The sequence below is a fragment of the Hemicordylus capensis genome, chromosome 3 (assembly GCF_027244095.1).
Source record: "Hemicordylus capensis ecotype Gifberg chromosome 3, rHemCap1.1.pri, whole genome shotgun sequence".
NCBI classification, from domain to species: Eukaryota; Metazoa; Chordata; class Lepidosauria; order Squamata; family Cordylidae; genus Hemicordylus; species Hemicordylus capensis.
This window is the reverse complement of record NC_069659.1, coordinates 311,535,528-311,552,843: the sequence shown is the minus strand read 5'-3', so window position 1 is coordinate 311,552,843 and position 17,316 is coordinate 311,535,528. Positions and strand designations below refer to the sequence as shown.

At 44.4% G+C, this 17,316-nt stretch overlaps 1 protein-coding gene across 2 annotated transcripts in view; it reads right to left on the bottom strand.

Annotated features, from left to right (window-relative positions):
- The window catches only part of COL4A3 (collagen type IV alpha 3 chain), a 131,145-nt gene that overhangs the window by 44,850 nt on the left and 68,979 nt on the right, over positions 1 to 17,316 (bottom strand). For both annotated transcript variants that reach the window (XR_008318988.1, XM_053306706.1), the window contains exons 28-36: positions 17,028 to 17,132; positions 15,663 to 15,760; positions 15,352 to 15,502; positions 13,886 to 13,999; positions 11,095 to 11,262; positions 9,094 to 9,183; positions 7,363 to 7,497; positions 5,643 to 5,741; positions 3,093 to 3,182 (exon numbers count right to left, since the gene is read on the bottom strand). Coding sequence is in view for 1 of the 2 variants with exons in the window: in XM_053306706.1 (XP_053162681.1) it covers positions 3,093 to 3,182; positions 5,643 to 5,741; positions 7,363 to 7,497; positions 9,094 to 9,183; positions 11,095 to 11,262; positions 13,886 to 13,999; positions 15,352 to 15,502; positions 15,663 to 15,760; positions 17,028 to 17,132 (1,050 nt within the window). In the remaining variant the exon portion in view is untranslated. The remainder of the gene's footprint in view (positions 1 to 3,092; positions 3,183 to 5,642; positions 5,742 to 7,362; positions 7,498 to 9,093; positions 9,184 to 11,094; positions 11,263 to 13,885; positions 14,000 to 15,351; positions 15,503 to 15,662; positions 15,761 to 17,027; positions 17,133 to 17,316) is intronic.

The following is a 17,316-nucleotide window of genomic DNA, read 5'->3' as shown; positions in this document are numbered from 1 at the left end:
ATGTGACTGAATGGTACCCCCATGCCCCTCTCTATTTTGCAATACAGAGAAATATTTTGGCTAGGCAGTCGTGAGTTAAGGAGAAGTACTATTTCTCAAAGTATAGTCAAACTCCTCTTTTCCTTGGCACAAAAGGATTAGTCTTAATAATCACCTCAAAAGGAGCTCAGATAAGGCTGTATAACTCCCATCTCACTATCACAGCGTTAATGGTCTGGCGTGGACTAGGGAAGAAGCTCATTAGTGTGAAAAGCATCCTGATCTTCCCACCTGGAAAGTTTCCTTGACCCATGGGATAGGTTTTGAGCTTGCCTATTCACGCTATCCAGTACAGGTTTTTCAAACTATTTCACTTTATTGTTCCTCAAGATTGCACACCCCTGTGACTGAATAATACAGCATGTATTATTTTGTTAACCATGGATGTCATGGGGTCAGGAGGTGTGACCCCATGTTTGGCCCGAAGGCATGTCTTTGCCTATACCAACTCCAAGTTCCAATCAATGGTGTACTCCTTCTTCAGACCTGCATGTGCTTTGGCTCTGGAAATTCCATCTACCACAGCCATTGCTCCAGCTTCTCTTCCAGCTTCTGGTCTGGACCTATCTCTTCCTCCAAACCATGCACCATGCTTGGCTGCCTTAGACAACCAACGTTCCCTGGATTTTCCCTGGGGCCAGCTGCATTCCTGTTCCCTGGCTTGTGAGTGGCATGCTTGCCTCCCCTCTACCCTGTCCTTCTGCTTGGCCCCTGAGAAGGAGGACCCCAGTGTTCCTCATCCTGCAAGCGTGACAGACACACCAACGGTATTGGAAAAATTTATTACTAATAATCTCTTCCTCCCTCTCCCCTTCTTCCTAAGTCTAAACTCTGCACTCCAGGTCCTCTTTCTTGGAAGTCTTAAGCTGATCTAATTGCAATGTGGAGCTTTAAGCTAAAACACCTCTCTGTGAGTCTCTAATTTAAATTGCTAGTCACGTTGTATTGCCTTTCAACAGCTACCTATTTTTCATTTCCAGTACCCTAATAACCCTAAAATAAATCTGATTGTACCATATTCCTATCTCAAACCTTTATTTCCAGACCAAAGCTTTGCACTGTTCACTCTAGTCTCACTAATTCCCCACACAAGACCGAAAGTAGTCTTGGGACATTGCGCCAGTGTTCCAGAACAGTTCCATTAACATTACAAGCACTTGTTCAGTCTGACATTCAAACCCAATACTGCCCTCACACCAACACATTCCTCAGCAAAAACATGATTGCATCAGAATTGATATTAATATGCATAGCATTTTTGGCTGTCTATGAGTTTCAAAAGGTAGGTTCTCTAAGCATGTCATTTTCTGCACGAATCAATCCTCATTCACAACATTTTAGTATGCTTTATACCCTCCCCAGAACTCTATGCATATAATACAAATGAACAAACAGTTTTGTTCACATTCTAAGCAAGAGTAACTTCAAAAGAAATACAGAAAGGAACCCAAGACTACATGGTTAAGGTATTATCCTGAGAACAGCAGTTCAGAATTTTGTTATTCAAGGACAGTGGGAAACTAAGACCTAATTAAAAATTTTACTGTACTAGACTACATGTTGTCTCTTCCATAATTTAAAATCAGTGGGTGACATCCAGAGCAGCCTAATGTATGTGGGCAGGTTTGTGCAAGAGGGCAAATTCAGAAGAACCTTGTTATCTGTGGATTTGCGTATCCGCAGTCAGGTCAAAGACAACTGACCTTGGCATTTGCGGAGAAGAAAGAGAAAAAACACATTGACCTCATATATCTGTGGGTTGGGGGGTGGCCAGAAATGATTGTGGAGTCCATTCCCGGCCACCTTTTTGTTCATTGGAGCCACAAAATGGCTCCAAGTAAAAAAAGGGAAACCCCCCCCCGGTGATTTTCAGCTGATTTCTGGCCAATTTGGGGACACAGGGACACAGGATGACTTGCGGGGAGCAGCAAAGCAGGATAAGGAGCTGCCACTGGGTTTCCCCCTGAAAACTGACCAGTTTTCAGCCAATTGGGAACCTAACCCCAGTGATCTCATAGCCCCAATATTCACGGTTTCCACATTCACGGCTGCAGCCAGGAATGGAACCCCTGTGATTATTGAGGTCCACCTGTACTTTGAAGAACTTTCCTCTGCTCTGAAAGTGCTCCTTAGACTGGAAACATGTAGCTTGACCATCAGTGATGTAATATTTCTGGTCTGAGCACTTCTGCAGTATGGGCAAGGTGTTCAACATATTTGCATTCATGTGCAGAAGTGCAAGACTGCCCTTCCAGCAGCATGGGGAGGTTAGCACTGTCCATGTTAAGCTGCTCACAGTGTCAGCCACTATAACATTCCATATTTATGCATGCATTGCTGACTTTCAGCACTTACAAACATGATGATGATGATGATTTAATATATTTATACCCCACCCCTCCAGTGCACTACTGTTTGGGGCGGCTCACAACAATAAGATAGACACAGATACAATAAAAGTAATAAAATTAACTAAAAAATTTTAAAAGTCAGATTAAAAACTACAATTAGGTTCAATTTAAAACTGAAAATTAGAAAAAGCAAAAGAAGCTAAAGAACCTATAATATAATATAATTAATATAATATAATATAATATAATAATGGAGCATTAAAAGGCCTCCTTAAAAAGGTGTGTTTTAAGATGTTTTTTTAAAAACACTGAGCATGGCGAAGCTCTCCAGGGAGGGTGTTCCAAAGTCGAGGGGCCACAACCAAAAAGGCCCTGTCTCTAGTCCCTGCCAACTGGATCTCTGTTAGTGGTGGGCCATGAGCAGGGCCTGAGATGATGAGTGGAGGGCCCTGGCAGATTCATTTGGGTGAATGCGGTCCATCAGGAACCCCAGCCTCAAGCCATGTAGGGCTTTAAAGGTCAATACCAGCACCTTGAATCTAGCCCGGAAGCAGACCGGTAGCCAATGAAGCTGACACAGGATGGGTGCAATACTTGTGAAGTGACTCATACTGGTTGCCATACAACCAGGGTATTTGTAAATCAGAAAGCTATTACAGGACCATCTCCATGGTGATCATTTAGCTATGTCACTAAAATCACCTGGTGTCCCCATGTCCCCTCTTTCTCCAGGAGATCCTGGCAATCCTTGTCGCCCAGAAATGCCTGGCAGTCCTTTATCTCCTTTGGAACCTGAAAGCATAATCAGAGTGGGCACTGCACATTTTTTCACATGTTAACCTCATTAGCTGTGACTTCTATCATGGAAGAGTCTGTGTCTTTGTCACTGTTTTCAGAATATTTCCCGAGCTTGCTATCGTTGTTGAATCAACACCCCCTAGTTCCTCCTCTTCCTTCTACCAGAGCAATAACTCATATTGGTATAACCACCTTTCAACAAGATGTTCACAAAGTAATTTACACAGCATATAAATGAAAAATAATTCCCCATCCCAAAGGAAACTGTCAAGGGTTCCCTGCTCTGACGTGGGCAAAGGAGAGGATGGCGATGAGATCGCCCTACCTGATTTGGTGGCAATTCCTCTCTTGGGCCCAATGCCAGGTGCATCTGCTTCGCTCACAGCTGCAAGCAATTCCTGCTGCCCCCCTAGCTGCAGCGAGACCGCATCACCTGAAGACAACGTCTTGCGAGACTTGTGAGATCTCAGCCTGAAGTCTCGTGAGACCAGGAGATCTTGTGAGAGGTGCCCCATGTGACAGGGGCTATATAAAGCTGGCCCAGCCAATGATAAGGGGCCAGTCAAGGAGAGGGCTTCAAGGGAGCAGAGCCCGATGACTCCTAAGGTGGCGGATGAGAAAGGAGGCATAAAGAGGTTGCCTGTGGAGCAACAGGCAAGCTTTCAGGAGGCCGCCAATTGCTATAAGCCATGGCCAGAGACTCTGAGGCCAAAAACCAGAAGGCCAGCACCCCCAGAGCTTGAACAGGGCATCACAACAGGGGGTCCCGCTGCTGCAGCTGAGTATAACAGAAGTAGTCTTTTTAAAAAACTGTTACAAGGGAGATACCAGCAACAGATGGGAAAAGACACTGCCCAACGTAGTGTCCTGTTAACTGCACATCCAGGAGGGATGCAGGCTCGCTGCTTCAGCAGCATTCACCAGTCCATTGGCACTCCTAGCAAAGGTGGGGGAGGCTCTGGGCAAACAACACTGAATCATCACAGCTGCATCCTACACCCATTGGAAATAATGGAAGTAGGGTGCAGCAGTGATGATAACCTTCATTTGCATGGCGCCTCCCCTAACTTTGCTAGGAGTGACAATGGACTGGTGAGTGGCACAGAAGCAGTGAGCCCGCATCCCTCTTGGATGTGCAGTATGTCAGCCACAATGCTGGAATGATTTGAGACAGGTGCTCTCTTGTTGCTATATAGTAGAGACCACCATTTGAATGCTGCCTCTATGCCCAGTTAGCAGGATTGAATAGCAGGGATGTACACGGAACTAGCAGTGGTCAGTTCAACAGCAGGGGGGAGGGGTGTTACCTTTGAAGAGGAAGGAGGGTGCTCTTACCCCTCGCCGCATTTCCCCCGCCGGCGCTGTCTTTAAAAATGGTCCCGCAGGATGGCAGTGAACCTCCTTGCCACCCCAGTGCATGCCAGACCAGAAGTGCATGCAACGTACATTCGCACGAGTGTGACAGACACTTCTGGTCCAATGTACACTGGGGGGGCAAGGAGGTATATATTTTAAAGACAGTGCCAGTGGGGAAAATGCACTGGGTGGGGGGAGAAATGCACTGGGTGGGGGGTTGCCTGCTCTTTAAAGGCAACCCGCCTGCCATTGAACCGGCCAAGCCACGGGTCCTTTGAACCGGTTCGTGCTCATCCCTAGTGAGTAGTGCTGCTACTACTTCTAACTGAATATTGCAATGGCTATCAGCTGTAAGTGGGTAAATCTGAAGAGGACAACACACGAGAAAGACATCTCTTTTAAGACATCTTGTTCACATTGTCATTTAACTCCTGTCTAAAAAACATAGAGTAAGTTCCAGTTTTTAATGGCACTTACTCCCAAATAAGCATGCATAGGATTGCTGCCTTAGCTAACACAGGAACACAGGAAATTGCCTTATATCAAGTCAGACCATTGTATATCTAGCTCAGTATTGTCTACACAGACTGGCAGTGGCTTCTCTGAGGTTGCAGTCAGGAGTCTCTCTCAGTTCTATCTCAGAGATGCCAGGGAGGGAACTTGGAACCTTGCGCATACAAGCATGCAGATACTTTCCCCAGAGTGGGCCCATCCCCTAAGGGGGATATCTTACTGTGCTTACTCCTGCCTGCAACCTTTGAGAAGCCACGGCCAGTCTGTGTAGACAATACTGAGCTAGATGGACCAATGGACCAACTCAGTATAAGGCAGACTATGCTCCTAGTATCTAACACATTTCATCAAATTGACTAGGCCTTGTTATAATGAGTCGCTGCATCTATAGGTTGCTTATTTCATTAGATTCTCTATCCAGCCTTGAGCAAGTGCCACCATGTTGCTGCATCATGTTGAATCAATTTTCTCTGTGATAACATACTCTTGTCTTAGTTCAAATACAGTTCAGTCTAAACTATTTGGAAGAATACAGTATTCTTCCATATAGTTTAGGATATGATTTATTAGTGAGGCTATATATACCTGGTGGTCCTGTTATTCCTGGTAGGCCATTAAGACCCGCACAACCTTGTGTACCTGGCTCTCCTTTTCTTCCCTTGAGTCCCATTCTTCCTGGAAATCCTGCAGCAGCAATGGCAGGAATTAAATTGAAAACCAGTATCACCAACCACTTCAATTAAAAACAAAAATAAAATTTAGCGCAGTAGTGGATGTGGAATGTCCCTTACACTCGGATGGAAATCCTTGGTTTGTGCGACCTTTTTTGACTAGAGTCTTAATGATCTACTTTATTTTTTAATAGAATCCCAATGTTCATCAGCAAAAGCTAGATGCCAGCCCACTAGGGGAGGACACAGATTTAGAATAAAGGAACGGGATGACTCTGAGCATAGGCTCAGTCTAGGAATCTGATTTCAGTATGAGAACTGAGTTCCCAGTTACCTCAAAGCTCATTCCTAGTTTCCCCCATGCCTCATTTCAGAAGCCTAACCTAGAGTGGGAGGATCCCATTTTTCCCTTCTTAGATTGGGAAAAAGTCTGCTACTGCTGCCTTCAATTCTCTACTCCAACTGGAAGTCAGGTCTCGAACCTGGGCTTTGGAAAAAAGCAGCTGGTGCGGGGCAGGGGGAGAGCAGATGGAGAAAACAGAAATGAAAAAGCAGTGGGTGAAGGAAGAAGTAATCAGCTGTCTGTCACTTCTCGTAACCAGAAGGAGATTGTGCCCTTCTGGGTCAGTCTGCAAAAAAGAATCAGCAGCCAGACCTTGAAGAGGTGAAAGCAAAACTGTATAGTGCTTTCCTAAATTTCAACAAAGAAAACTGTGTAGATGTATTATCTGAATATGCAGAAAATGTATACATACATACAGAGTATGTAATTTATATTTGGTCTCATTTAAAAATCTAACATGATATTAGAACTGCAATCCTGATAATAGGGGTGTGCAGAACCTGTTCTAATCAAATCTGGTGTGATTCAAACTGGCCCGGTTCGATTGGTTTGAGCTTGAACTAGACTGGCTCCCCAAAAAGATTGAACTGGTTTGGGTAGCTATGCTTGTAAAGGGGAATCAGGTAAGCATTTCCCTTTACAAGCAAAGGGATTCCCTAACACTAAAGGGGTTGAAAAGGCAGACAGGCGAGGCGGCACTTTACCAGCGCGGCAGTGTGGTGGCAGCGGCTCCTCGGCAGAGGTGGCTCCCCCAGGCCTCCCCTGCGCCTCCTCCCAGCAGCAAGGGCTGGCGGGGGCCCAGTTCCGTGACCTCTGTCATTTGCATGACCTCCGTGCATGTATGGAGGCCATTTGCATCACCACACAAATTTGCGTCATCACGCAAATGGCCTCTGTGCATGTGCGGAGGTCAGAACCTGGCCCCTTGGAAGCCCATGCTGCTGGGCAGAAGCGGTGGAGAGGACTGGGAGAGCAGCCACTGAGGTGCTACCACTGGTAAGGTGCCCTCCAGCCCTTTCAACCACTTTAGCATTAGGGATCCCCTTTGCTCGTAAAGGGAATCCTTTACAGATTCCCCTTAACAAGCAGAACAATTTGAACCAGTCAAAATCAGACCAAACTGGTTCAACTGCACAATCTGAACCGCCGGCCATTCCTAACAAACTGGTTCACGGACTGGCGGTTCAGTTCAAATTTGGTTCGAATTTGAACCAAACCACCCATAATGGTTCCGTGCATACACTTACCTAATCCATTGTAGTTTGTCAGCATAATAGAAACTGCTACAAACCTTTGGTTCCTTGTTCTCCTTTATCTCCAAAAATCACTCTGGGCTCTGATGGTCCTGGGGAACCACTATCACCTGGTTCACCGTTCTCCCCTAATGTTCCTTTTCTTCCTCTTGGTCCTGGAATGCCAGGAGAACCTACAAATAAGGGGGGGAAACCCTAGAAGAATAAAGCAATCTTACAAGCAACTAGCAAATTCCAAAGAAAACAACCAATTCATTTCAATGTGCATAGATATAAGACTTGGAATAACAGTAGAAGCAACTTCTTAATCTGATCTTCATTTTTATCTCTTTGCATGCAGCATTATCTGTTTAGCATCCAAAGCTTATACTGGCAACTTAGCTTTGACACCTGAAATGCAGATATACTATCAACAAAGCATGGTACTTTGAAATACTCTTTGAAATACTCTTTCATATTTACAGAAAATGTAAATATTTACTGCTTTAGCTCACAAACATTTTACCAGGAAGACCTGCAAGGAGTCTGAGATATCAGTCCAATTCTCTTAAACAGAAGTTACTCTGTTTCAGCCCTTTATGTTGCATTTTTCCAGCATCCACAGATGCATCTCACTGTCCGGGTTACTAAGTAGGATTGGCTACAAAAAACCATAGGAGCTGTAATTTTAGTACGGAAGCTTCACAAGTTTTAATGCCCAGGAATCTTTTGGAAAAGGCATGATAACTATAATTTTGAAGCTGGTCTAAGTTTATAATTGTCCGGCGAGGCCAGCTGTCCTTACCTCCGATGATGGAGTACTGAGAGGGCCCAAGGTGAAAGGGAAGGGTAGAAGCTGGGGAGAGTCAGAGGAAAGACTGCCAACGGGCAGGGACTCAGCTCTAGTGGAGGAGAAGGGTTGCTGATAAGGCCGAGGGGCGAGAATAACATCGGTAGCATGCCTCCCGAAGGGAGGGGGTCTGAGCAGGAGGAGGGAGAAGGGGGAAAGGCATTGGTAACAGATGTAAGGGGTAGTCAATTACAGGGAATAAAGAGGGGCATTGGCCCCGTAATTGGGGGTGGGCGATGCATAGCCTGTGAGGAGGTATATAAGGAGCCGGCCAGGGATGAGAGGCTGGCTGGTGGAGAGTGTCAGGGCCCCCCAAAGAGGGGCAGACACAAGGAGCAAGCAGCCTGGGAGGGAGGAAGCACAGGGTGACACTCAGCCCCCTCCCTGTGCCTACTCTGAGGCCGGAACCGATAGCCAGGCTGGGTAAAGGAGACAGGGATGTGTAGCCGGACCATAATACAGAAACAGACCGATATGAAATAATGGTGAATTTATGTCAGACCTAATTGTTATGTTATCTTTTTATCAGATGAACATGGAGTTATCGTGTCTTTCAAGGACTCCTAGGGAGAAATCCTTGAAATACATGCAAATATGAAAAGTCCCTACAAAAAGTAATGTATTGCTCACTGGTAGCAATACTATCAACCAACAAAAGCTAGGAGGCATAAATGGAATATGGGTTCACTTGCCTCAGAAATTTGAACTTCAGTAGAAATCACTCAGAGAATTTTTCACCAAAGAGCAGTATAATAAGTAAATAAGTAACTTAATAAATAAAAGCGAGTAGCTCAGACCTCCTCAGTCAACTGTTTGGCCAACCATGGGGAGCCAGCCTTACAAGTTGAAAGCCATATTGTATGGAACCAGTGCATTTATAGAAGTAATTTGTTCACAAACTGATGTCATGGACAGATAAAGCAGATGCTGCATCACTTACCCCTGCTCCCAGGAACACCTGAATTTCCAAAAACACCAGGTAATCCAGGAATACCTACAGGGCCCATCAAGCCTAGTTCTCCTCTTGGACCTGTGGGAAGTGAGCAAAACAAACAATTGTACTGATATGCAGTGGTTAGTGAATTATGAGTGATGCAGAATGAAGCCAACTAATGGCGCAGCAGGAAATGACTTGCCTAGCAAGCATGAGGCTGCTGGTTCAAATCCCCGCTGGTATGTTTCCCAGACTATGAGAAGCACCTATATCGGGCAGCAGAGGTATACAAAGATGCTGAAAGGCATCATCTCATACTGTGCAAGAGATGGCAATGGTAAACCCCTCCCGCATTCTACCAAAGACAACCACAGGGCTCTGTGGTCGCCAGGAGTCAACGCCAACTCGAGGGCACAGTTTACCTTTAGAATGAAGTTAGACTTTAAATTCATTTTGAACCTATGAACCTATCTTTCTTACATTGAGTCACACTATCGAGTCCCACACTCTCTATCTGTGGTCTACAGGCAGCAGCTTTCTGTAGCAGAGATTTTTCCTCAGCCTTGCCTTTCTTTTAACTGGACATCCCAAACTGAAACCTTCTATCATCCTCCTGGCTCCTTAGAGCCATTCAGTAAGCACCAGGTTTTGCATTAATCAGGGATGAAGTTAGAGAAGTTCTGTCTCTGCCAGCTCAGCCCAATACAGTCAGTCCACCTTTTACCTGACCCCAAAAGCAGAGGAGGGCTGGAGCTTTGGAGTGGGAGGAAGTGGGGCCAGCACACACATTTTTATTTTGCAGTTCACAGCTAATTGAAACTGAGGCAGAACATCATAGCCCAATACAAACATTATGCTGTACGAATGTACAGATAGCTACTTGTGCATGTGTTTGTGGGTACCTGTGTTCATTTTAAAAGTGAACCTAGAAACAGGTCCTTCAAATGCATGGTACAGATAAGAAGTGTACTTCTGCAGCTGCATTCAACATAACATGGGAATGATTGTACCTGTGTACAGTGTACATTCTTTGTACGAGTGTCTCATGTTTCTCTGGAAGAGCCCCAGAATCTATTCCCTGCCACCTAACAGAGAGGTTGTGAGTGAGTGAGATGGCCTGGTCATCTAGGCCTCATTTCCTCTTCAAGGAAGCCCAGGAGACACAGTCAGACCACTAAAGAGGTTGGGCAAGGCAGCTGTCTTAGGCAGGTTGCCTGCCAGTTGCCTTCACCAGCTCACCAGTTCTTACCTGCCTCTGCTTCTTTCCTCATCCTGCCCTTCTGCCTCTAGAGCAGGAGAGAACAATTCAAATGCCCCGATAGGCTGGAACCCAGGGCTATTCTTAGAGAGCCCTGGTGTGGTGAGGGGCCTGGGGCAAATCAGCCAGTGCGGGGGTCTCTTCCAGTTAATTCTAATGGGGGTTAAAAGAGCAGGGCCATGGGCGGTCACCCTGCTTGCCATGCCTTAAGGACAGCCATGCCAGAACCAACCATGACTTGGTGTGTGGAGGGCAAGGTTAATTTTCAGTTCCGAGAAAGAGGGTTAAGGAATGGTGTTAGGAACAGGGATAACAAGATGGGCAGGGAGTATCTGGTCTCAAGCGGCCCAAATGCACTGAGTCTCTACTGCTTGTCAGCGGGATGAGCCATGAGGTCTTCATAGCTCCTGCTGTTACTGTGGGATATCCTTACCTGAGGGGTTGCAAAAACAACAACAACAACAACAACAAAAACTAGCCAAAAAACAAATCACCCCTATGGGCCAGATCTGGTTCCCGGGCCTAATTTTGTGCAGGCCTGCTCTAGCATTTGCAAAAGCCAGAGGGGAAGGGAGTGGAAGGAAGTGTGGAGGAGAGCAGAATATTGGGCTAGAACAGAGTACTTTTAAGTGCTCCACATAAAGTCTGTGATCCAGAGATTCTCACACAAAGCCACAGAAATTACATTCCCGTGCAGAACAAAATGGAAAACAAGTGTAGTCATCACTTTTCCTTTGAAGAGCACATACCTGAAATACCTGGTTCTCCTGGCCTGCCAGTTAGTCCTTTGATACCAGGAAATCCTTTATCTCCTTGAAGGCCAGGTAATCCAGGTACCCCAAATTGTCCTGGGAACCCTGGGATATCTAGTCCTGGAACACCTGGATCTCCTCTGTCTCCTAATGCTCCTCTGTCCCCTTAAGAAAACAGACACACAGCAATAACTATTATGTCCAAAGAAAAAGCCTATGAAGGTGAAACCACAAAGATGAAAGCCTGAATTACGTTTGTGGGCATCTTTTCCCACCAACCATTTATAGTTATGAACAGATTGGGGAACCTCTAAGTACAACAAGACATATAGCAAATATATGTAGAACCTATTGGCTATTTTAAAAGAAACATAATCAGAAAACCTTTTTCACCCATGACAAAGAAAAAGAAAACATGCTGAAAACTGTTTGGACAAAAACCTTTTCTGGTCACTTTCCAAAAGTAGAGACAAAAGAAACCTTGTACCACTGGTCCTGATGGTTAACAAAGTACTTTGCCAAAAAAAGAAAAAAAGAAAGAAAAAGTAATTGAATTTGTTTGTGTGTTATTTGCATTAGATCTTTCACTGTTATAACATCTCCTTCATAACATTATGTTTTAATATTTTCCTACGCATATGATGTCAAATAATATTTCCCTGGTAGGAGATAGGGTTGCGCAAACCATTTTGATATCAAACCATTTCAATATTGAACCTGTTCAGTTCGAAGGCTCGACATCAAGCCAAACACCCTGGGTTCAGGTGGGTCAGTTCGACGTCAAACTGAACCCCGCCCCTGATCTGTTGGGGGGGGGTTTTGAAGGGTTTTTTTAAAAGATGATTTTTTGTTACTTACCTCTTCTGGGGGGCGTCTCTGAGGCCATGGGGAGCCCTCTGGAGGTCCCCCTCCCCCGTCAGCCTCCGTTATGCCGTAAATCACCCAATTCAGGTGGTCTTTGCCCCTTTCCGGGCCTTTCCCCCACCACGGTGGCCATTTTGCATATGTACGCCCTAACCAGGTGATTTAAGGCATAACAGAGGCTGGCAGGGGGAGGGGAAACCTCTGGGGACCCCCCTGAGGCCTCAGAGATGCCCCCAGAGGGGGTAAGTTAAAAAAAAATTTAAAAAATTGTGAACCCCCTCGAGTCGAACCAAAGCAGGGGAAGGGTTCGAGGGGGGCAAAACAGAACTGGCCTTGTCCAGTCTGAGTCTGGTTCAGACTCGAATCGAACCAGGCCAGTCGGTTCTGTGTACACCCCTAGTAGGAGATCAACAGCCATGCTTTGTGGGAGCCCGCAAAAGCATGCCTTTTGAAGGCATCTCCATGTCCTTTGCAGGCATGTTCTGTGAAGCAAATGGTGGGAGGTGAGGTTATGGCTTGATGCTCACTGTTTGGGCCCTGCATGTTTCCTGGTCACTACCTTCCTTTGGTTTCTGTGGATGTGTGGATGACACTGATAGGAGTTTGTCTTGGTGACTGATCATATCAGTGTATGCCTGATCATTGTGAGGCATAGCATTTCACTTACTTAGCCACTTATGCTTTGTGAGAGCTGTTTGGGTGGGTGTCAGGGTCAACATCATTGGGCAGGTCCCACTGCTAATCCCCAAGACTACCATTGTGCCCCCAGTCTTCATGTGGTAGTGGCAGAGTGACTTTCTGGGGGCCCACCTTGGCTCATGGAGGTCAGTTTGTGGGGCCCCTGTGAAACCTGGTGCCAGCCAGGAGCAGCCAGTGCAGTTGCTGCCAGGGGTGCAGTGAGAGGCAACTTTAAGCATGAATTAGTAGGTGCTTACCACTGCTCTGGCCTGCAAGCTGATTCAAGCAGCAGCATGCCACCCAGCACTCCCTGCAGCGGGGAATTGGTTCCACCACTTACCTGGCTTCCACGGAGCCAATCCCCTGCTGGTGGCCAGATGAGTGGAGGAGCTGACCCCCTGTCACAAGGAGTGCTGAGAAGAGCATTGCTGCTTGGAGCAGCTTGCAGGGGTAGCCTGAATGGAGGTAAGCACCTATTAATTTATGCTTAAAGGTGCTTTCACCATCCGCATCCCTGGCGGCGCCCACACCCGCTACTACTGGTGCCAGCCCCATGTAATACTTAGGAGCTGCATGGCTTTGGGCTAATAGTGCTCATATTTTGTGTTCAAAGTGTTGTACTAGCACAAATATTATTTATTTGTTTAAATATGGTTTATGACTGTGTCAGCCTGGATAGGACTGCTGCTCTTAGAGATAAGATTCATTTGTTGGGTCCACTCTGTGTTCTGTCCTACACTACTACTACTTATATACCACTTTTCAACAAGAGTTCACAAAGCAGTTTACATAGAAAAAAATAAATAATAAAGAAGATGATTAACTGTCCCAAAAGGGCTCACAATCTGAAAAAGAAACATAAGGTAAGACACCAGCAACAGCCAATGGAAGGATGCTGTGCTGCGGTGACAGTTGCTCTTCCCTTGCTTAATATAAGAGATCCACCACTTTAAGAAAGCACTTTGCTCAACTAGCAGGGCTCATCCTGCAGGACTGGTGGAACGCCTTGCATGGCACATCTGCACAATGCAGACAGTGGGACAAGTTGGATGTTTTGTTATACTGGTGCAGTAGCATGACCTACAATGTTGCACTGGTGCAATGGCCCAGGATGGAATCTAAACTTTTTATACCTTGCATAGCTGACCTTATGTTCTGTTTATACAGCCACAGTGTTCTCTGCATATTTCCTCCCCCATATATTTTGTATACTGCATAGCTACCAGCTAGTTTCTGTATGAATTACCTTGTGGGCCTATTATTCCACATGGTCCTTGCTGCCCTGGTAAACCAATAACACAATCGCCCATTTTTCCTGGAACACCCTTTTCTCCTAGAACTCCAGCGGGGCCAGGTTCTCCTAAAAGAGATTGATCATATTAGAGTCTTGTTAAGTTTTGTCAGTTGGACATTCAGTCCTTTATTCATTCTCTGCCTTCCCATGGACACCACTCACATCCTTCAACACACATCCCTTTTATTTTATTTTATATTTATATTTATATACCGTCCTTCCAAAAATGGCTCAGGGCAGTTTACATCAAAGCTTCCCTGAGCCATTCATGCATTCAATGGGCACACTTGGAGCATTTTCACCAATAAAGTGAATGTAAAACATACCGTTGAGGGTCATCTTCCAACCAGGGCTATTTAGCAGCAGAGGTCTACCCAGTTTCCCCATGCTTCACTTGCCTGCTATTTTGCACTGCAGGCAAACTGGCACTGTTTCGAAGAACTGGCCTCACCAAGAGCTAAAAAGAGGGCACTCCAGTACTGAAAAGATTGCCACTCCTTGCCAAAAGGGGGGAAATAGAACTATGTTTGCAGCCCTCTGTGGTGTTAATAGTAAACATGTGGCAGGAACTCCCCTCATAATGATCAGTTGGAACCATAAAGCGGGGACACTTTCAGTTTACCACTGATATGATGAATTACTGTCAAATATATGTTAGAACTGTTGCTCTGGCTCCTTTTCCATCTTTACTGTAATCCAGTGGGAGGTTTGGAAAATGTACTGACAGCAGACGTATTCATAGAGTTGTAGCTTCATGAAAGCCCTCTAGTTTTGAAGCAGGTAAGCTTGGAACTAGGCTTGGCCTTTCTCCCACTGGAAGGGGCCATGCAAGAAGTTTTTTGCTTCCTAAGTGGAGGCAGGAGTGGACTACTGCTGAATTGTCACTTTGGGCATCAATGTGATGGAAAGGTGAGATATTTAAATCTTTGACATATTTCTATACTGCCTAAAATATATGTTTCAAGGCAGTTTACAAAATTAAAATTCAAAGTCCATAAAAAATTAAATATAAAAAATTAACACAATACATTTTAAAGTTGCTTAAAAATTAACAAAAAGCCTGGTTAAACAGGTGCATTCTCAGCATTTTTATAAAGGCTGCCAGAGTCTCTGGACCTCTTATTTTGACAGAGAGTGCATTACAAAGTCTCAGGGAGGCCATAGAAAAGGCCTGACCCGAGTCATCACCAGAAATGCTGGTGGCAACTGTACGCAGAACTCTCCAGAGGATCTCAAAAATATAAATATCTTAAATAAATAAATGAACAGACTATTGCCATTAAGAAATGATACGAACAAGGAATGATATATATTTGTAGCAAATATCCTGAGCCAAATATTTTGCTCAAAATGTCATAAATAGCAAACACAGCTTAGATATAGTACTATTAAATGGAATCCTGGTTGTGGAGTTCTACCTCTTGGCCCATCAGCACCATCACGACCCTGTTGACCTTGAAGTCCTGGGAGACCTGGGAATCCTCTTTCACCTTTCTCACCTGGAGTGCCTTCTTCTCCTGTTGAACCTAGTCTACCCTGTTGTCCAGGAATAAGTGGACCTGGTTCTCCCTAAAAGACAGAAGTAGAAAAACGAGTGCCACATCTAAAATACTGAAGAAAAACTGACAGCCTAGGTATGGTATGGTATGGTATGCCTTTAAAAAAATCATTATAGCCCTTGCTAAATAGAAGAGTCATTGAACTGGTTGGAATTATCTTTGGAACCAACCTTTTCTCCTGGTCTTCCAGGTTTTCCAGGTAAGCCTGGTTCTCCTAATTTTCCTGGACAACCTGGTAGTCCTTTAGAGCCTTGAGGTCCTTTGTCTCCTATAAAGAACAATATAGCTGTTAAGTGTTGGGACATATTGATTTGTATTAATTCCATATTTCCTCCAAGGAATTCACTGTGGCATGCATGGGTCTTCTCACATTCTCCCAGGGTAAAACAAGTTAGGCTGAGAAAGCAATTGGCCCAGGATCACTCCGTGAACTTCATGGCAATTTGCACTTAGGTGTTCTGAGTCCTAGTCCTACACAATAACCACTACACTACACTTCTCTGACTTGCTGAGTAATCATATGGATACTTACCTTTGATTTATAGCTTACAGTCCAAAACAGACAGTAAGGAAACAAGAGAGAGAGAAGGGGGAAGAGGCAAGGGTAGAGATGGAAATATGTGGAGAGATACCATTCTACATATTAAAAGTTTGCTTATGGTTGGGAATTAGGATTAGAATGCTAAACCAAAGGCCACGTGGAAAAAGAGAGTTTTGCAGAGGCATTTGAAGGAAGGGAGAGAGATGGTGCCACAAACATGTTCAAGGAGGCAGCTCCACTTTTAAAATAACAAATAAGTATAAACATATGTATTTTTTAAAAATTGAACTTCCCTTGCTATAGAGGAGAAAATACAAAACGTTCAGTTTCAGCTCAATATCTTTATTGCTTAAAACCAAAGTCCTCACAATATAAAATGAAATGTATGTTTACAAAATTTAAAAGAAAAGGTTCGCAGTATAAATGGAATACTGGAAATCTGAAACAAGAAATCACAATATAAAATGAGTTAAGAACTAGAATATAAAAAGCTAAAAAATAGTAACATTTTCTAATGGAAAAATTCTGATTCTGGAATATCCAAATCCATTTGTGCAATTAATAATACAAAAAGTAATCACATATCTGTCTATAGATATATGAAAAAAATAATATTAGAAGATAGTCTGGAACTACAATAGAGCAACAGAACATATCCCATAGAACATGTGCTTGTGAAAGTGCATCAATGTCCCCTTGAAATGAATGGTAGCTGTGTGAAGGTACGTGTGCCCTTGTTCTATATGAACATCATAATTTCTTTTTTAAAAACCAAATCACTAGCAGTCTTACATGTTAAACAAAGATGGTGCTATTTTATATTTGCAATTGAAATGATCTAATTAAAACATCACAATATGGTATACACTATAGATTTTGAGAGTTTTGGTCTGACTTCTCTGTCATCACATGCATGCTTATTTATTACCCCTCTCCCTTGTTTGGTTGTTTTGTTTATTACTTACTATTTTTAACTAAAAAGCAAATATATTACCTTTCAAACCAGAACATCCAGGAAATCCAATCCCCGTTAAGCCTGGATCACCATCTGGCCCTGGAAAGCCTTGAACACCACGTTCCCCTCTGGATCCAACACTTCCTATCAAAGAATCCAGAATGGTACTGACAGCTATATCAGATGGCAGCCACATCCTTCAGCCCCTGGGACAAGATTCCAGGTCCCTCAATCAAGGTGTAAAAGGGGCCTTTTTTAAGCTCACTCCATATTGGGACTAAAGGATCTCTGGCTCAAAGTCAGGTTACATGTCATACAGAGTTTATGC